At 48.8% G+C, this 19,329-nt stretch overlaps 2 protein-coding genes across 9 annotated transcripts in view; one reads left to right on the plus strand and one right to left on the minus strand.

Moving 5' to 3' along the window:
* The window catches only part of CADM3 (cell adhesion molecule 3), a 28,988-nt gene extending 20,736 nt beyond the window's left edge, over positions 1-8,252 (minus strand). For 2 of the 6 annotated variants that reach the window (XM_073222124.1, XM_073222123.1), the window contains exon 1: positions 3,795-3,846. In XM_073222124.1, the coding sequence (XP_073078225.1) occupies positions 3,795-3,831 (37 nt within the window). In that variant the 5' untranslated portion in view covers positions 3,832-3,846. Of the gene's footprint in view, positions 1-3,794; positions 3,847-8,014 lie in introns of those variants that run through there. The other 4 variants (XM_037023780.2, XM_037023779.2, XM_037023781.2 and 1 more) reach the window with 4 other exon arrangements.
* The window catches only part of AIM2 (absent in melanoma 2), a 91,925-nt gene that overhangs the window by 8,378 nt on the left and 64,218 nt on the right, over positions 1-19,329 (plus strand). The window lies entirely within an intron of this gene.

Here is a 19,329-nt window from a genome sequence, read left to right on the forward strand (position 1 = left end):
CTTCTTAAATCTTCCTTGAGTGTCTCTTCTTTGATGAGGGTATGTACTCATTTTTGTTCTCCAAGATGCAAATATATTCTGACCTGGTCACCCTCCTTCTCCCCTTGAGCACGTGTCCTTCAACACACACACAGCACATTACAACTTCCACGGGTCATGCCTCTGTGAATTTTGTTCTGACATAAACACACAGCTTTTCTGATGACCCAGATATAAAGCCCTTTTCACAAGCGCATGATTAATCAGAACCTCTTCCTTCCAGAAAACCATATGGCTGAAACTCAAGAGATTCTCCCCAAAGCAGAATTTGGGCTCCCTCTCCTGCTTGCTCTCCCCAGGAGAGGGCCAGAATCCTCTCCTCCCCAGGGCTGAGGCTCGGTCCATCTGTCACTGACACTGGACTCCAGGGTTTGGAAGCCAGACGAGAGTTGGCATTAAGCAGCAGTTGAGAATAAATGAGAAAATGTGAGGCCCAGGGGCTTGGGGATATGGTTTTTTTTATATTTATTTGAGATTACAGGATAGAGATTAGGGGAGGAAACATCTAATATGTGTTTGGAAAGATTTCGTCCTTAAGAACTAGAGTAGAAACTAGTAAGAACAAGTGAGTGCAGTCGTCCCACTGCCATTTTTGCATTTGCTGAGGGACAAGTGATTAGGAACAGATGGTGAATCTGGCCCCTCATTTTATAATAATGAGAGAACTTGGCTTCAAGCACTTCAGAGGCTCACCTAGGCTCTGCTAAGTCTTGAGTTGCTTGTCATCAATGTATTTTTTAGCCCTTGCTGTGTTTCCAAGAAGTACCAGGTATTTAATTCAGAGACTCCGTCAACTAGTTCACCCTCTGGAGCTTGTTACCACCTGAGGCTTTGCCTGGAATCTTAGATTCAGAACTGGAAGCAAAGAGTCAGGGTACAGAAGAAAGACAAATGGATGAAGCAAGGATCTGCGTATTCCCAGTGAAGTCTGATTTTGAAGTACTAGTTCTCCATTCCACCTTGCTAATATCTGAGGCTATAGTGAAGGTATTGGAGAGCTAAGTAATGGTTGGCATAGCGATGAATGGCTGAGATACCAGCCTTCATTTTACCTCCCCTTTTTTCCCCAGGGCAAGGTGATGTGTCTGACGTCCCTGACCCTGACCTGGAAGTGAGACGAAGATGCTTATAATTAGCAATCAATACACAATTCATGTAGGCTTAGATGGGCTAAGGAAAAAAAAAAAATCCTTAGAGAAGATAACATTTTAGTTCTTCCTATTAGTTAGCTTTCGTATCATTCTTCTTGAGACCTCCTGGAGAAAGATGGATGAGAGGGTAAAAGAATCTAGCGGCGAGACCTCACATAAAGGAAGGATACACATTGAAAAAAATGTTGGAATCTTTGCATTAGAATCCTTTCTGAAACAGACATTTTTCAGAACAGGGGGCTCAGGGAGATGAGTAGATGGGAGATACTCCAGCTGTTACCGTAACCCAAATCCTGTCTTCCCGAAGGCTTGCTCATGGAGATAAATCACTTCCATTACCTGTCCTTGAGGAATGAAGTTTCTCCTTGTTTCAAATGAGGAAATGAAAGAGGGGTCCTGGAAATTCACTCTGGAAGCCTGCCTTCACCCCCACCTAGACTCCACTATAGGTCATTCATAAATGGTAACTCCTATATGAACTATTATGCAGAAATTGAAATGGGGAAATCAGCCATTGAGAGAAAAAAGCTTGTTAGTTCTGATGTGATGGGAGGAGCAGGCTGTCTAGTCTCAGACTGGCGGGCTGAGCATTCTCGGCTCCTTGCTGCACTTGATATCATCAGCTCATTGGCAGATCCCCCAAAAGACTAGCAGAGTCCAGTTTGAAGATGCATCTCCTGAGATTTGACCAAGGGCTTGGACTCTTCAATGGGATGATTATATTTAAGGCCATTTAGTCCTATTGTAAAGATGGGGGACGTGGGTCAGGGTTTTGATATTTGTTTTCTACACCTTTCATATGCTGACATCCTCCATTCCCTACAGGTTTAGGGAAGGTTGTGGGAAAAGGGAAAAGCAGCACCGTCGCAGGGCAGTTAGAGCTCGCTGTCAGGTCAGAGTGGTGTTGACATGCATGCTCTCAACCTGAGTAGCACTCATTTTGCATTCTATGTTTGCAGTATACATGCAGTTACTATATAGAATCAATACTATCTTAATCTGGATCAATGACTATTTGTCACTTTGTTTTTAATCTGTGAGTCCATATGTGGCAAGACATCTAGTTCTTTTGAGGCCATTTGAGGTCACGCCAGGCCCTAGTGTTTCTTGAACATTTCAGATAGCACTTCTTTTCTAGCTCAGAATCTCTTGCTCTTTCTTGTCCCTTTCCTGCAGTTGATTAGATGGTTGTGAGGACTCTCCAGATCTCTATCTCAAGTCTTTGTCACCCTCTTCCTGGTGGAGCAGGTCAGGGATCATAACTAAGATTATGTGCGTGTGCGTGGTGGGGGAGGGAGACTCCAGCCCTGCTGTGAGGGCCGCACTGTGGAGAGTGAGGAGGCTGAACCTCGGAGGGAGAGGCAGGACCACGGAGAGCAGCAGGAGGAGGCCGGAGTGTCCCCATCAGAGGCTAGCACCATGGAGAGCTCAAAGCACCAGACGCCTGTTCCACAAAACAGGGCAACTAGGATCCCGGGTTAAGGCAGCCTTCTCTCAGAAAATCAAACCGAAACGGTGACACAGGGCTTCTCTCGGAATCATGCCACGCCGATCAGTTACTCTAACAGGCCTCCTGAAGCACTTGGAACCTATCACAGCCAAATGTGTATAAAATGTGAGATCTACCACCACAGTGAATTTGTTGACATGAGCCTCAGGAATTATGACAATTGCCTAAATATTAGTAGTGGCAGAGGGAGTTTTATTTTGCTACAACCAGTGATGAACAGAATTATATTCTAATGAGGGAAATAGTGCCACGAAGCCTGTGTCTCCTCAGAAACACTAGGGCACCAGGAAGCCAAATTGCATCGCCATCGGAGAGGGCATGAGATGTATCAGAGGTGGTGCTCCGGGCACCCAAATTGCTTTGATTGGGCCAGTCTTGATCATACATGGAAAAGAGCAAGGGATACCCCTTTGAAGAAGGGTATTGCCCTCAGCACTTAGCCTCTGTGTTAGTTGGGACTTTTAGTCACTCTCATTAGGCTTAGGGAAATTTTGGTACGAGGACAATTAGTTCTTTTTTCACTACTTGTTGCATCAGTGAAGAATATGTAGCTTTACTGAGCCTCTATTTAGCAAAAATTTCAACAGCTTCTCGTGTTCAAGACTCTTGAAGTTGGCTTGGCTCAGGGTTGGCTTCTCTGTGCTGGAAGGGATGGGGCTCCTTCTTATATCAGGGTTGGAATGGGTTTTTACGTGGGTTGTAGGAATGCTGGCCATCAGCTGGTCTGCCTTATCAAGAGTCATGACCACTGCTGGTCCTACAGGAAGAAGCAGGTCTCTGGCCGCAGAGCCTTGTTCGTCTCCATTTTACAAATGTGGAGTGTTTATTCTTAATTTGGCTGAGTTCTTAGAGACTTGAATGTTTTTCTGATGGTTTATTTCGCTTTCTCTCTCAAAAGCATTCCTACAGGGATTGCTCTTCTCTGAGTTTATGCATGGGCCGCTAGGGCATGACCTGATCCAGGAAACAAAAATGTTCTGGTATCTATGGGCCTGTAGCCAGTGGCTAAACAGGAAATACTCAGTTTTAGCATGAAAAATGAAAGGAGAAGATATACAATTATCTAAACTTCTTCATGCCCTGGGGTTTCTCACTCAGTTGTCGGTAAGGAGCTGGTCCAGTCCTCAGCATGCTTTCATGGAGAATCTGGAACCTAGATTGCCATCCTTGGGTCCCGTCCATTACTGGGAAGCAGACGACAGAAAAGGGATTGCTGAACAGCATACAGTTCTACTGTGGTAGGAAACAACAAAGAGTGAGACTAGTCACAGCCCCCAGGGTTTTATTTCTCTAGTGGTAACTGTGAAGATATTTTTCCTAGTGTGTGACTTAAGGACAAGCAGCTTTTGATCCCATTCTACGTATTACCGGGATTGTAAGAGAGGAATAACAGCCAGGAGAACCGGAATCTGAGCTCAGGGTTTACCGAGCAGTGGCATTAAGAGCCCAGTCTGCTGTTTCAGAGTGACCAGAACACCAAAAAGATGCCATCTGTGTTATTTTATGGCTGCAGAACTATGAGTCATTCTGCCAGTGAATAGTGAATGTCTCCTTCAAGGCAGGCTTGAAATCAGATTTGGACCTCCTTTCTTTCTCAGCTGAAAGAGGAAAGAGGGAGTGAGAAAACTAAAGGCTAGTGAGCTGGCTCGTGGTCAGTCTAGGGTGGAGGATCTCAAAATCAGAGCCCCTGGTTGTGCCGTAAGGACTATGGAGAGTATGGGGAAGCTGACAGGGCTACAGGTCTTACTTCTCTCTTTCAATAAGAGTAACAGTTCTTTGATTTTTGGTAAAGGAGTTTCACATCTTTAAGAATGAAAATGAGGAACCCACTGTCCTGGAAAAGCTCCTCAAACCAGCAGTACTGTAGTGTTAGGGAGCATTCAGGGCAGACTCTTTGGCAGAACTGCTGGCTTGGCAGTGGATGTGCCCCACCGTGGGCCCCACATCAGACAGGCTGGCTTTGCATGGAATTAACCAAACTCTACCATATCTCTGATGCCTCAACTTCTCTGTGCCAGAAAAGGCACATGTCTGAAGGGGGAGCATATCCCTCCAAAGGATTACAGCTGCAACTGGGGAGAGACCAGGAACAGAAACACAACAGTTACAGCTGCGACTCGGAACAGAAACTGGATGGAGCAGGTCTGCCAAGCAGATCCGCGGGCTGCTCTGGAGTGAGAACCTGCTGCCCTTCTCTGGCACACTGGGCATGATCTCTATCCTGGGCACCTGGCCAGGGGCTGCAGAGTGGATGGCAGTGGGCAGAAGGTCGCTGGGAAGGGAAAGATGTTCATGTGTGGGGCAGTGCAGTGCAAGGTTAAATAGCTATAGCCTGGTACAAAGCAAAAGTAAGGCTGTCTACTCATCCATCCGTCTCTGTGCCAGGTCAACTCACAGAGGGCTGGAAATAACTTAGAAGAATTCAAGGAAGGCTGGTCACAGGCCTGAATGTCAAGCTGCTCACCAGAGAGAGAACCACAGGACACATTAAGTTCACAGGCCTTGTGTCCCCCAACCTGGAATTGCCAACTTTTATCAATACTGGTGGAGAAATGTGAGGAGGAAGGGGCAGGTGGCAAATTATCAACATCTAAACCATTCTTGGGCTTCTAGCCACAGCGCTAATGGCCGGGTTCAGATATCAGTTGCTTGCCCTTCTCCAATCTCTGAATCCCTGTTCAGCTTTATGAAGCCTAAAAAATTTATGCTGTGCCCTGGGGAACTGTATACCCCAGCAGCACAGGAAGTTTGTTGTCTTTATTCTAAATGCAAGTAGCCACTCTACACACACCCTTGACCACTCAAACACCAGTGTGTTAGGGTACCTTGTCCTTAAACTTGCACAGCCTGTCTCTCTCCTGCTTTTGGTCAGTTGTTAGCAGGCAAGCTGTGTACTGCCTGGCTCCCCGCCCAGGGGCCCCAGGCCAGGGCACACGTTCAGCATGGTCCTGGTCAACTCGGCCTCCAGGATCACCATCCATGAGCATTAGGTCTGTGCACCTGCTGCCACACCAGAGCTGGCCTTCCCAGATCGCGAAACAAAAAGGTAGAATGAATTTAGAGGTATGTGGTTGTGCCTCTTGTACACCAGTGCGTCCTGAGACACTGCACAGCAGAAATGTCTACTCTCTAGACCAATAATGCTCAGTGAGGAAAGGGAAGCTTGGTTTGACTCTTTCTCAGGAACAGACCTCCCTACCCAGCCCTGACTCCTCTAGAAATTCTCCATTCAAAAGCTAGTGCCTCCTACCTTTCCCCTCCAGCCACTGTGCTGAGACATGTTTATAAACATGAAGACAGAGCTTCTCTCTTGTCTCAACCTGAAGTCCAAGTAGGGCCTGGGCCCCCGCACTGAGGACCAAGAACAGTACAGCCAGTGAAGAAAGACTTGGCGGGCGCCGTCTGCCAGTGTTTACAGCCTAGAGTTGAAGAGCTCAGCTTTCTGGGATGACTTCTCTCTGCTGAGGTCCCAGCCTGGTGCCGTCAGTTCCCTTTGCTGAATAGGTGCAGCTTGGGCCACACTTGTCTCTCCTGAATGCAGCTAGTGGGATGCGAAGGCCAGGAGGGGCTGCCGCTGAGGGCCAAGGCCTGGCAGAGAGCCATTACTGGGGCAGTGTGCTGCCCTCCCTCAGGACTGCTCCCCTCCGCAGGGAGTGGGGTCACCAGCGTGGTCCTCCGGGAAGGGGGATTCCTCCTAGGGGAGAGGAGGGGCTGCTGCCTCTGTGGTGACTGGGCAGGAACTCCCCATGGGGCGTGCTGATGTGTACAGGTGGAGTCAGCCAGCCTGCTCATATGAGGACGGGCACCCCCAGTGTCCCCGACCAGCTGGAGAACTCCCTTATGGTGATGGAGACAGGGCAGGGGAGGAGGTCAGGAGAGACTGAGTGATTATTCCTCCAGCACCCTGGCTCTTGGCCTGTTTTCTTCAGATGAAATTCTTTACATCATCCTCCCCAGTTTCAACCCCTCCCCTCTCCACCCCCGCCCTGCCCTGGCCCTGTGCCCATCCCTGCTGGCCACTGGGTCCATCGCCCAGGAGCCGCCTCCCCTTTCTCCTCCCCTGCGGTTCTTTCTGTTTTTCGTTGGCATCTGGCCGGGCATAGCCACCACCCTCCCCTCACTCTCCTCATATCCCTTTGCTCTGCAGAGGGCCAGTCCCCTGTCCCCCTCCCCTGCCCCGTCCTCCTTGGACAGGGGCGGAGGACCCAGGGGGATGCATTCCTGTAGTCTCTTCACAGCCTGCCCTCCCCCTGCGGGGACCTGAGGCTCTGGGCTGTGGCTCCCTTCCTGGGCTCCCTGAAGAGTGCCCCCTGCCACCCCACTAGCTGTCAGCAGCCTTGAAGAAAGCTGAGGTGCCCCCACAGCGCTGACCTACATAGCCGGGTCTGGGCGGGAGGGGCTCTTCCCCAAGTCCCCTCACGCCGCCCTGCTCCCTGCCCCCCACTCTCCCCTGACACTCTACCATTACAAACCACAGAAGGCTGGAGTTCCAGCCGGGGGCAGAGGGGCTGGGCAACCGACCCCACCCCCTGTTTGGGAAAATCACCGCTTCCCCCAGGAAAGCTCTGGGTTTTCTGTGCATCCTCCTTTCCAAATATCTTGATCCTTCCTTTGGCCCAGCCTCCGCCCACCTCCTCCTCTCCTGTCTGGGTTGCTCTTCCTAGCTTCTGCCACCGCTAGGGATACTGCCATCCTGGGGCCCCCTTCGCCCTGTGTTGTTGTTTTGCTCCAATGAGAGCCCCCCCTTCCTTGCCCACGCCCCCCTCCCCGCCTCACCCAGGCCCCTTCCTGCCCACTCGGGGCCCCGCCGCGGCTGGGGGGCGACGAGGGAGCAGAAATGTTTGCACACAGCAGTTTGGGGCATTGCCCTGGCTACCCAACCCCTCCAGACATACCCACAAACACCCGACACACGCCCTGACTGAAACAGCGACAGATCTCACTCCGCCCCCAACACACACTGACACAGACACACACACAGATACTGACAAACGCACGCAGAACCAGACACCGACACAGGCGCGTACACCCAGACGCACACACGGACATCAGCACAGGCAGACCCGGGGCTTAAAGCAGACCCAAACCCTGGTGCACACGCAGACACACTCGGCGGTGCACAGGGAGGGCGCGCACCCGGCACACCCGCCATCCACAGAGACGCGGATGCTGAGACAGACACGGGGATTCGCGGCGGCTGGCGACCTTAACCCTCCAAACAAAGCCCATAGGCTCCCTCCGCCCCCGCCGCCGAGCGCAGCCCCCGCCCGGGTCACTCCCCGCGTCCCCTGGCGCCGCCCCCTCCCTCACTCACCGTCCTGGGAGAGGTTGGCCCCGCCGGGCGCCCCGCAGCAGGCGACGAGCAGGAGCAGGGGCAGGGCGGAGGGGGCGCCCATCGCGCTTCCCGGCCGGCTCCCCGGCTGGGCGCTGGCGAGCCTGGGTCCCCAGGGGCTGGGCCGGGGCGGGGCAGACAACGACGCCACCCAGAGGGCGCCCCGAGCCGCTTCGGAGCCCGGGGCCGAGGCGGGGACCGGGAGGGAGCCGGCGCTGCTGCAGTCGCGGGGATTAAATAGGGCGCTCGGAGCGAACCATTCGGCTGGAGGTGGAGGGGGGGCGGCGGGGGGCTGGGCTGGTCGCGGGGGGGCCGGGCTGCCGCATTCCCCACTGTCCCCGCCCCGCACACCCCCTCCGCGCCGCCGTGGTGCCTTCTACCTTCTCCCCCGGGAGCTCCGCCGGCCGGCCTCGGGTGTGGAGCGCAGGGAGGAAGCTGTCTCAGCAGTGGGACCCGGCGCGCACCCCTCTTAGGCTTGGGGTGGAGGCAGGGGAGTCGGGCAGGGCCCTGGGCCAGCTGGCGAGAGCGGCCACTGCAGGCCTGGGCAAGGGTGTGCCCACTAGCCCCGGATCCTCCAGCCCCGCCCTCCCTCCTGTGGCAACTAGGGATCCTCAGAGCCCTGGGGTCCCCTTATCAACGATGCGCCCAGGGACGCCTCTCCGGTGGGTAACCAGTTACCCTGACCATTCTCCTAAACTCCAACATCCCTAGTTCCTCGGACCCAAGAGCCCCTAGTTATGGTCCAGCAACAATTGGTGGCCCCAGGCAATTTCCTTTGAAAAGCAGGCCACTGGAATCAACATTTACCCCCAACCCCTTGTCAGAGAAATCTTACCCCTTCCAAAAGGGAGTGATTTCACTTCAGACTCTTGCCCAACCAAGCAGTTTGCAAAGCAACTCAATAGTTTGCTCCCCTAACCCTTCTTATCCGCTGCCTCTCTATTCCTGGCCCTTTCCCCCAGTATTTTTTCTGATATTTCTGCCTTTCAGAGCATCTTGTCCTTTCTTCTCAAGTTTTAGTGAGTTAGATTCCTGGCAGAAAGGTCTGATTTACAGAAGCTGCCCTCTTTGGGACCCTGCATCAGGGACTCAGGGGATTCTTGTCCCCAGGGCGAGATATAGATAGTTGAGGGAGGCAGGGGGCCTGTCCTTGGTCTTGGCTCAAGAGTCCCAAGTCCCTGGGGTTTTCTGTCCTTCGTGATTTGAGTATCTCTGGAGGAGTCTTGCTACATCTCAGGATCTTCTGAGTCAGTTTTGCTCAAACATAGCTTTTGGGAATAATTTTCTAATTTTTAGACTTTGTGAATCAAAGAATCTTAGATATATGAGGATTCTTAGAAAATATTTGTCCAACCCCTTATGATACAGGTGCAGCGGAGGTCCAGAGGGATTAACTGCCCTACCCGAGGTTAGACTGACAGTTAACAGCAGAAGGTACAGTGTTGGCTAGGGCATGGGACAATAGGACTTTTAAAGTGTCTTCCAATCCTGGGAGATCATATTTCATCCCTAGATGAGGGACGTGGGTGCATGACTTCCAACTCCCCTTCTGAGCTGATGACTGTAGCTCACCAAGCTAATCCTTAATGTTTGGGTAATCTTCTCCCCCTCAGACATGCTTTCTCAGCCCTCTGTGATGGACTTAATATCTCCGACACCTCGTAATTCAAGGACGAGCACGTGGAGTGGAAGTACTTTGTAATCAGTAATGCTCTGTGTAATTGTTAGTCACTGATGGAGAGGCCAAGAGAGAATATTCTCTGGGAAGATCCTTTAGGGGGATCAAAGTACTGCACCACCGTTTTTTTCTCTCTCAGTTTCTTGAGTTTCACTGTGGTTTCTGGGAGAAGAGCTCTGCCTGCCTCTTGAACATTTTCCGAGAGTCCGGGTCATCTTTAAGAATTACTTGCAGGACACTTTTTGGCCGCCTTGGGCTGCCTGGCTTCCTGCTTTGCCATCTGCCAGTGACTCCAAACCTGTCTGTCTGCCTGGGGTTCTCTGACATCTTGAAGTCTCTGAGAGGTGAGGATGGAGGGCACAGTGTAGCCGAGGAACGTAGAGGCCAGGATGCAAGGCGAGGGGGCTGGCTCGCGGAGTGGGGAGGAGGGCAGATGCGGGGAAGAGCTGGCAGAGGTGGACCAGGTTGGTAGGAGTTATTTGTGGGGAGAAAAGAGAGGAGTGGGTGTGTTTTAGAAAAAAGATAGGAGGCTTCAGAGGGGAAGGATCGGGGTATCCTAGTTGAAGAGTCTTGACGGAGAAAGAGTATAATCTTCAGATTAGAGATCATCCCGGTGGGATTAAGAGAGGACAGGTTAGTCAGTTCTGGCGCCGGGATGGGAGGGGGACAGCAGGATGTGGGACTGGGTCCCAGGCCCCTCTCACTGATCGGATTTCCATCTGCTGCTCCCAGCGATCCCTCTGCCGGTCCTCACTTAAGTCTCTGTTTGCCGTTGGTCTGGCCCCACCCTCTACTCTACTGCTCTGGATGAGAACCCGGGGTGCGGGAGATGGGGCGAGCCGCTTTGGAGAGGGAGTATTAAGAGCTAGCAAATGAGGCCCTGGAAGGCTCTTTTCCTACTGGCTCCTTTTCCCTTTTCTGCACCATCAGCATCAGTTTGGCAGCACTTTAGGCGCTGGGAATAGGAAGCAGTCACGGCCTTTAGAATGATGGGATAGGAGAGCTGGAGTTGTAAGGGACCTTCCGGATTGCCTGATTAATACCCCTTGTGGAGCAGATAAGGACATGAAACTCCGAGAAGTTCAGTGTCTTCCTGTGTTCCCACGGGTGTAGAGTAAAGGGGGTACCGGTAGTGGGGCAGGCAGTAGTCCCCTGGGGGCAGGGGGAACAAGGAGAATCCTTCCCAGTGCTCTCCAGCAGTACAGTTGGAGGATTCCTCGCTCTTGAGTATCTCGGAGCGAAAGGGTAGTTTCTCCTGCAGGAGGGGATGTCTCCACTTGGAGTAGCTCCTGGCCTACAGTCATTCCAGTGTCCTTTGTACGTGCGCACCCAGCATCTTCCAGGCACCCTTTTCACTGGGAGTAAAGTTTTACAAAGAAAGACCGACCTACAAGGATTATCCTCATTGTGAAAATAGATAAAATAAAAGTATCCATGTGGATGGTCATCTCTATGGTTACTTTCCCCTCTGAAATTCCATGACATACAATATGCGTTTCCCAGACACTTGTACACAGTCTAACAGAGGTTGTCCGTGGGATTTAAGAGCTGGTAGCTGCAGTGGGGATTGGGGGGAGCAGAGAAGGAGCATGGAGAGGAGGCGGCTTCTGGCTCCTGAAGGCCCCTGTCCGCTCAGCAACAGCCTGGGTAGCTGGGGGCGTGGAATGTGGCGCTGGCAGCGGCGCTGGCTTGACGCCCTGTGTGGGCCCTGGGCATTCCTTTCTCCACACTGCTGGGCTCAGAGGGAAGAGGCAGGGAACTCAGCCTAAGTGAGGTAAGGACGCATATCCTTCCAGGAGGGGGATGCCAGCACCTGAAGGGAAAAACTCTGAAGACTTGACTCTGCTCTGCACTCTAACCCTTCTCTGTATGACTTGCCTTCATCAGTAAATTCAACGTAAGTTTCCATGTTGCTTTGCTCTTTAATTTTCCACCCAACTAAACCAGTACTCCTCACCCTGCTTCTTACTTCCAGTATCCAGTTCTGTTTAACCCCATCCTGAATAATAACCTCTATGTTCTTTAATTCGAACCCTATTTGAACTCTAATTTCACTCGTAACCTTAATCTATGACAGACTCTTAATCCTAATACCAGCCCAATTTAATTGTCCATTTTAACCAGCACCTTAAGGCTACCCTGTTACAAGCCAGACGTCAGGACGGCAACTTGCACATAATAAAAAATGGTCACAGGTGCCATTCATTGAGAACCCGTTGTGTGCCACACCTGGCCCCAGGTGCTTTACATACGCAGGGTCTCATTTAGGTACTGGAGGTGTCTGAATGTGGCTGGAGTCCTTAACTGCCTTACAAACACGAGCAAACAAAGGTTTAATGAGATTATGTAATTTGTAAACGGTGGCCCCAAATCCACGATTTCAGGTCTGCTTGAAGCCTGTGCTCATTCCTCTTTCTGTCAGCAGATACTTTCTGATCAACCTTTTTCTGAAATCCCGGCTAAGTCTGACTGGAACGACTTCTAAAACACTGAGTGTCTTGAGAGAGAGAACATTAATTAGTTTAGGTGTTTTTTTTTTTTTAAGTAAAGGTACAAAATAGAAACCAATACATAGAAACCAAACCACCCAACCCACAAAAGAGCCCCAAATCTCCCAGTCTAGAAACCCCACTGACCCTTTAAAACAAAGTAATATATTTATGAAGTTAAAACAGTCCAACTATGGAAAGAAACAAACTGAAAAGAAAACCGTCTTTCCCGGACTCGCCTGTTGTCCCATCCTGGGGGCATCGTTCGCATTGGACTTGTGCAACACAGCAGCCCTGCCTTCCAGGCACACCAGAAAAACAGGCGGAATCAAGGTCAAGGCAATGCAATGACATCGCCGTCGGTATGTGTATGATTTAACACATGAGAATCACTAGACAGTTTGAATTTACGGTCAACAATAGCTTTTAAAGGCCAATGATGTGCCAGGTTCCATACTGAGTCCTTTACATTTATTATACCTTTTCCTAATAATTTAATTTAGTTCAATTGAATAGACCCTTTCAGTTGTCTGTGCAGTTTGCATTACCCCTATTTTACAGATGAGGACAGCAGGGCCTGGAGAGGACAAATGACTGGCACAAGATCACACAGATGGTGAATGAGGAACCCAGGCCTCAAATACAGATCCTTCATTCTAACCACTAGACTTCGCCAAGAGGACTTGCTACAGGGATGAGGTCATCTGAGCTCTGTCCTGAAGGAGAGAAGGGGAGTTGCTTGATATTAGAGATGAGGATAGATGACCTATGAGACTATAGATGGACTCAGATCGATATGGGAGGAGACAATCTGAGGGGAAAGGGAGCCAGATAACTGGAGTATGGAGGGAAATGAGTAAAAGGTGAGAGGGGAATGGGGAACAGAACAAATAGGAACAGAGATCAGAGAAATTGCTGTGATAAATTCAGGCGAAAATAAAATCATGTAATAAATACATGTGCCATTGACTGATGTATTTTGGAAAAACAGTGGACACACATAATCATCTGAGGACAAAAATACACATTTTCCGTTACAGGGGTATCCATAGCCTCGCCAAGGAAATACCTCCACATTTCCACCTTGCGTTCCGTGCTCCAGCAATGCCAAATGGCCTGTCATTTCCCAAATGCCCTGTATCATTTCATGCCTCAGTGTCTTTGCACATCCTGTTTCCTGTACCTGGATTGCCCAACTCATTAAGTCTGGTGAAGCTTGTGCTTGTACTTATCCTTCCACCAAACTTTGGTGTGGTGTTGCTGCGTCTGTGACACATTCTCCTCAGAGGTGCTGCACCTCTGTTGAATGTATACTTCCACTGTTATACTTCTGTCCCCGTGTCACTCTACGTGTGTGTCTTTTCTAACTCTGAGGTCTCTGAGAGTAGGAATGAGATTTCGTGGATCTTGCTTTTCCCAGTACTTGGCATAAAAACATTAAAATAGTAGAGTCTCAGTTAACTCTGCTGAATTAAGATGAAATGATATATTTATAAACACATAGACTTCATAAACCTTTTATTTCCTCCCAGAAGCATACATGTATACAACCACAGTTCATTGGCATATTCCCTTCAGGTAGGGATATGTCCACTTGGCTACAGTGTGTCCAAAACAAAGGGAAGGATTCCGATGCACAGTGTACACATATTTTCACCCACTTATTCAAGATACATTTTGTAATTCTTGGAATGGACTAGAGCCACATCCTTTTACATATCTTCAATCGTGGAAAATTTTCATCTTTTGAGGTTGGCTTTTAATTTTGAAAATAGCCAGATGTCTTTAGGAGCCAAGCCTTATGGATTAGCCATGGTTCATGCTGGGTAATACAAATGCAAGATTTGGCTGTAAAGTAGTAGCAAATGGCTTATAGGTTGTTGACTAATACGTTGGTTCTTAAGACAGTTTCCAAAGAGGAATTCTAGAAAATTTCTGAGCAGTGGCATTCTGGCCTATTTGTTAATACAAACATAAAACAGAGAAGAGTTTTGACGTTTTGTAGTCACATCTGGTGAAGGTGCCTAGTTGGGTATAAGAACACAAAAGATCATATGTCCAGACTAGAACCCCCTTATCAATCATTTACTCATTCATTTATTCATAGTTTATTGAGTTTTTATGACCAATACACAATGCTAGTGAAAATGGGTGTTTTGACCCAGCTGTTTTGTCGCATGTCTGTAAAAAAATCGAACCTCCAGGTTTTAGTTTTTTAATTCCAAAATAAAATGATGAGTGGATGCACTTGCCCCCTCCCCAATTTTCCTAGCCCATTTTGGAGCCCTGTTTTATTTATGAGGGACAATGTAAGGGTCAGGGATAGGATAATCAGGGATGCAAAATACTGATAATGAAAACTAATCTGACAGCAGTGGTTTGCTGTTTAGAGTCATCAAATAGGAGTGGGTGTTAAAAATGCTACAACAAGATGGCAGTGTCTGGTGCTGGGCTCTTGAGAATACAAAGAGGAGCCGGTCATGAAACTTACCTTCAAGGAATTTGTCGTCCAGTAGGGAAAATAAACTTTAAAACACCTAATTACTATGCCATGTGATAAGTACTACAGTAAACATATATATGTAAGGCACAGTAGAAACTGGGGAGAGGCAGAGATTACATTTGTGGAAAACCTGAGGGAATTAACCAAGAGCTGACGAGATATAAAAAGGATGAAAGGCATTGTAAAGGAGGGAACAGCATATGCAAAAGAGGGGAAGTACGAAACGGTCTAGTCAGTTGTGGCTGGGTTGTGAAGAGAATTTATGATGGAGATTGCTCTTTATTCTATGGACTAGGAGTCACTGAGAGGTTTTATGCAGGGAACGGCCAGTGCCAGACTTGCATTTTAGAGCATCAACTCTGGCAGTAGTGGCTAGATGGATTGGAGGGTACACATCAATTGATTCAGAAGCCTGATGCCCATTTCTGGGGACCAAAATCTAGTTCCATGACATTGATAGGACCCACTGAGTGTGGTCTTGTCCAATCCCGTAGGTGAGGTAGAGATAGTGCCCGGAACACTGCGGTAGGACCCGGACAGCAGTGCATACCGTGGACCATGCTGGGGCGCACACAGACGCTGGAAGTGGTGTGCAGCAACACAGGGTAGTGTAGAGTAAGGGGTTGGGTACGGTGACCAACTGTCCTGGCTTACTAGGCAGGGACTGAGGTGCTTTCCAAGACTTTCAGTGCTACATCTGGAAAAGTCCTGGACAAACTGGGATGGCTGGTCACCTTAGACAATTCCTGGCACTCAATGGCACCTGTCACACCATCTTCCTGGCAACCAGCTGGAGGTCATCTTCAGGGCAGACTGGACAGGGAGGAAAGCTAGGTTGTTTTATGTTTTAGGGGAAGATAGAGGTGGGAAGGGGTAGGGGTTAGTAGTGAGTCAAGTGCTAGGCCAGTTGAACAGGAAGAGAGATATGAAGAAAGGCTAAGTAGGAGACAGTGTGGAGGCTGGCTTCTGGCCCTGGGTCCTACCTCCCCTGTCTGAGATCCTGGGCTCTCTGCTGGTGGTAAGGAACACTGCAGACTCCAAAGAGCTTGAGTGAATGTATACATATATTTAGCTTTTCATTCATGCATAGGTTTTCTGTATTCATGCATATCCTCACTCATTCAGGGTTCATGGAGTGCTTACTATGTGCTTGGCACCTTGCATATGGTATATCATTTAGTCTTCCACATGGCCTTATGACTTGCAGGTTGTATTACTCCCATTTTACATATGAGGAAAATGAGGCTCAGGAAACGTGGTAACTTCCTGCATGTCACCCATTAACTGGTGGAGCTGAGATCTTAATTTACGTGTGTTTCCAAACTCCCTGGCCATCCCATCAAACCAGTACATCCATCTTTGCTTGATTGTAAGAGTTCAATGAAACATCTGTTAAAAGTAATACAGGTACCCTGGGATTCTGGTTCTTAAGTTGATAATAAATATTCCTGACTTTACTCTTAACGAGTGCTTCCAGATAATTCCTAGGCCTCGATAATTCTGAGAAATGACATATCATGGCCTGTGTCTCCTCAGAAAGAGCTCACTGATCCCTGAGAGAACCATATATGGAAATAGCTCATTAGAAAACAGTTGGGTTTTTTTGTCTTATTCTTTTTTTATATAGTATCATTGATAAGCAATCTTATGAAGGTTTCACATGAACAACATTGTGGTTTCAACATTCACCCATATTATCAAGTCTCCCCCCTCCACCCCATTGCAGGCACTGGCCATCAGCACAGTAAGATGCTATAGAGTCATTATTTGTCTTCTCCGTGCTATACTGCCTTCCCCATGACCTACCTACATTGTGATTGTGAATTATCATGGCCCTGAATCCCCTTCTCCCTCCCTCCCCATCCGCCGTCCCGACCCCTCCCCTTTGGTAACCGCTAGTCCCTTCTTGGAGTCTGTGAGTCTGCTGCTATTTTGTTCCTTCGGTTTTGCTTTGTTTGTATACTCCACAAATAGTCGTTTGGTACTTGTCTTTCTCCACCTGGCTTATTTCACTGAGCATAATACCCTCTAGCTCCATCCATGTTGTTGCAAATGGTAGGATTTCTTTTCTTCTTTCGGCTGAATAATGTTCAGTTGGGTGTATGTACCCATCTTCTTTATCCATTCATCTACTAATGGACACTTAGGTTGCTTCCATTTCTTGGCTATTGTAAATAGTGCTGCGATGAACATAGGGGTGCATATGTCCTTTTGAATCAGGGATCTTGTTTTCTTTGCGTAAATTTCTAGGAGTGGAATTCCTGGGTCCAATGGTATTTCTATTTTTAGTTTTTTGAGGAACCTCCATATTGTTCCCACAATGGTTGAACTAATTTGCATTCCCAGCAGTGTAGGAGGGTTCCCCTTTCACTGCATCCTCCCTGGCGTTGTTTCTTGTCTTTTGGATGTTGGCCATCAGTTGGGTTAAGTTTTAAAACCAAAAAATGTCACTGATTCTTTCAACAAATCACTTTCTTACCTTTTCCTCTCCAACACTTGCTAACCTTGTTTATAAAACCCTATGCAATGTGGCCCTTGCCTGTGTCTCTGACCTCCTGTAACCCCAAGGCCACACTGTCCCTCCTTTTGTATCACTAACACTCTACCCCATGCGGTCCTCAACCTCTGCATTGGCTGGTCCCCTAAGCCAGCACCTTCTCTCTCTGCTCTATACAGATTGCCCTTACCTGCCGGTTTCAACTTAGATGCCACTTCCCCAGCAGGGCCTTACCATTCATTTGCTATCACGTGATTTCTGCTGTTGTCCTCATAATTTATTTTCTGTTTATTTATTTGTTGTCTGTACCCCTTCTCCCTGTAGAATGTAAGCTCCTGAAGAAAGGAAACCCTATCAAGTTGGATCAAAATTGTGTTGCCAGAAACCAAGAAGGTAGTGCACATAACGATGGTCATTGTGTGTTGCGGGCATGAATGCACGAAAGAGAACACACACTCATTTGGAGAGGAGAGTCATGTTCTTTGGTTTTACATATTCATGTTGATTTTACGATCAAGGACTTTTTTTCTTAGGCTCCAAAATAAACCTCTTATTGCCTTCTAATACTTCTCCCTCCCGTTCATGAAAGAAGGCATCTCTTTCTCTTTATTAGCCTCTATATAATGTCCCTCTAGAGGCTCAAGATCTTTATTAAATTGCCCCTCAACTTCCTGTATATCAGGTGGACTGTCCTAATTTTTAAGCTTCTGCCAGTACTTTGATCATTTTAGAACCTCTTCTCCTATCCTTTTCTCTTAGATAGTTGGGTTCAGAACAGGTCCTGGTAGGTGAGTAAGGCCATGGCTGATGGTTATGAGTGGAGCTGAGATGCTTTACCAGCCTGTCTTGTATTTTTTTCTGCTATTCTTGATTTTTAAACTGTCTTCTTTAGCTAACTCATGGTCCCCTGTGGTCCACTGTGGTCCTAATACTGTTTTAAGTCCTAAAATTCCAGAGCGTGCTGCCACTTGAGTATATTCCCTCACCAAGTGACACCTGATGAGATTCGCCACTGGACATCCCAGTCCCAGGGCTTCGTTGTGGACCAGCATCCTCAGGGGCTATACCTGTCAGGCTGGCAATTGCTGCTGCTATTTCTGTGGCCAAGCCAGCTGCAGAGCAGGTACATTTAGGATTATGTGGGAAGCCCCAGCTAGTGTCGGTGTGGGCTAAGGCGGCCCGGGAATGACCGTGTGCCCCGCTCTAAGAACGCCCAGCTGCAAGGAGCCATGTCTGACGCATTGAAGAGACAGTGCAGGACGGCGAGGATGCATGGGTTTTGAAACTGACTCACCTGGGCTTGAATACCAGCTGGGCCACTTCCTGTATTTGAGATCAGTCTCCATTTCTTCAACATTAGATGTTACTATTGTCTGTCCTACAGGCTCGTGGTGATTTCAATGAGGACATTTGTGCAAAACTCTTCGCTAAGAACTCAATACATGGTACTTGCTTCCTCTGTGCCGCCTTCATTCAGAGCGGATGTGTGAGGGCTGCGTGTCTGTGCTCCCCGGTGCCCCACAGACTCTCGTGTCTGACTGTGAGGTGCTGCGGGATCCAGAGCCTCAGTTCCGATGACTTGTTCCGCTTATCCGCGCGCCTGCGGGTCGTGCGCTCTCTGCCTCCCCCGTGTGGCCACCCCGCCGCCTCGCCATTCCTGATCCTCTGCTCCCTCGCTGTGGTTGCTTGGCTGTAATGCAGCCCCTTCTAGCTTCTCGGCTGAACCAGCTTCCTCCCATTCTTCTGGGCTTCAGAGGCATACATCAAACGTTTTTCAGTTTAATTTCAGCCTCTTCTTCTCAGGTAGTATCATCTCAGCTCTTCTAACCTTTCCTCATTCCTTCTAATATTTACCTCCTGTGTCAGAGAGTCTGTGGGAAACATATTCTGCACATTGGGAGCGTGGATGCCAGAAAGGTCTCTTCAGGTTGCAAAATCCCATTTATCTGCAGCCTTACGCGATACTAAGTTCTCTGTTCAATGAATGCTGAAGGAACAGTATGTTGCCGTAGGTTATTTAATCACGGAAATGCCCTTTGCCCTCAAGTTCAGATCTCTTTGAGTTAATAAGGGCAGATCTGTCTGCTCATGTCTTGCTGATGGGTAATGGTGGCCTTTGGACAGGCCTAG

This window comes from Manis javanica, chromosome 14, assembly GCF_040802235.1.
Source record: "Manis javanica isolate MJ-LG chromosome 14, MJ_LKY, whole genome shotgun sequence".
NCBI classification, from domain to species: Eukaryota; Metazoa; Chordata; class Mammalia; order Pholidota; family Manidae; genus Manis; species Manis javanica.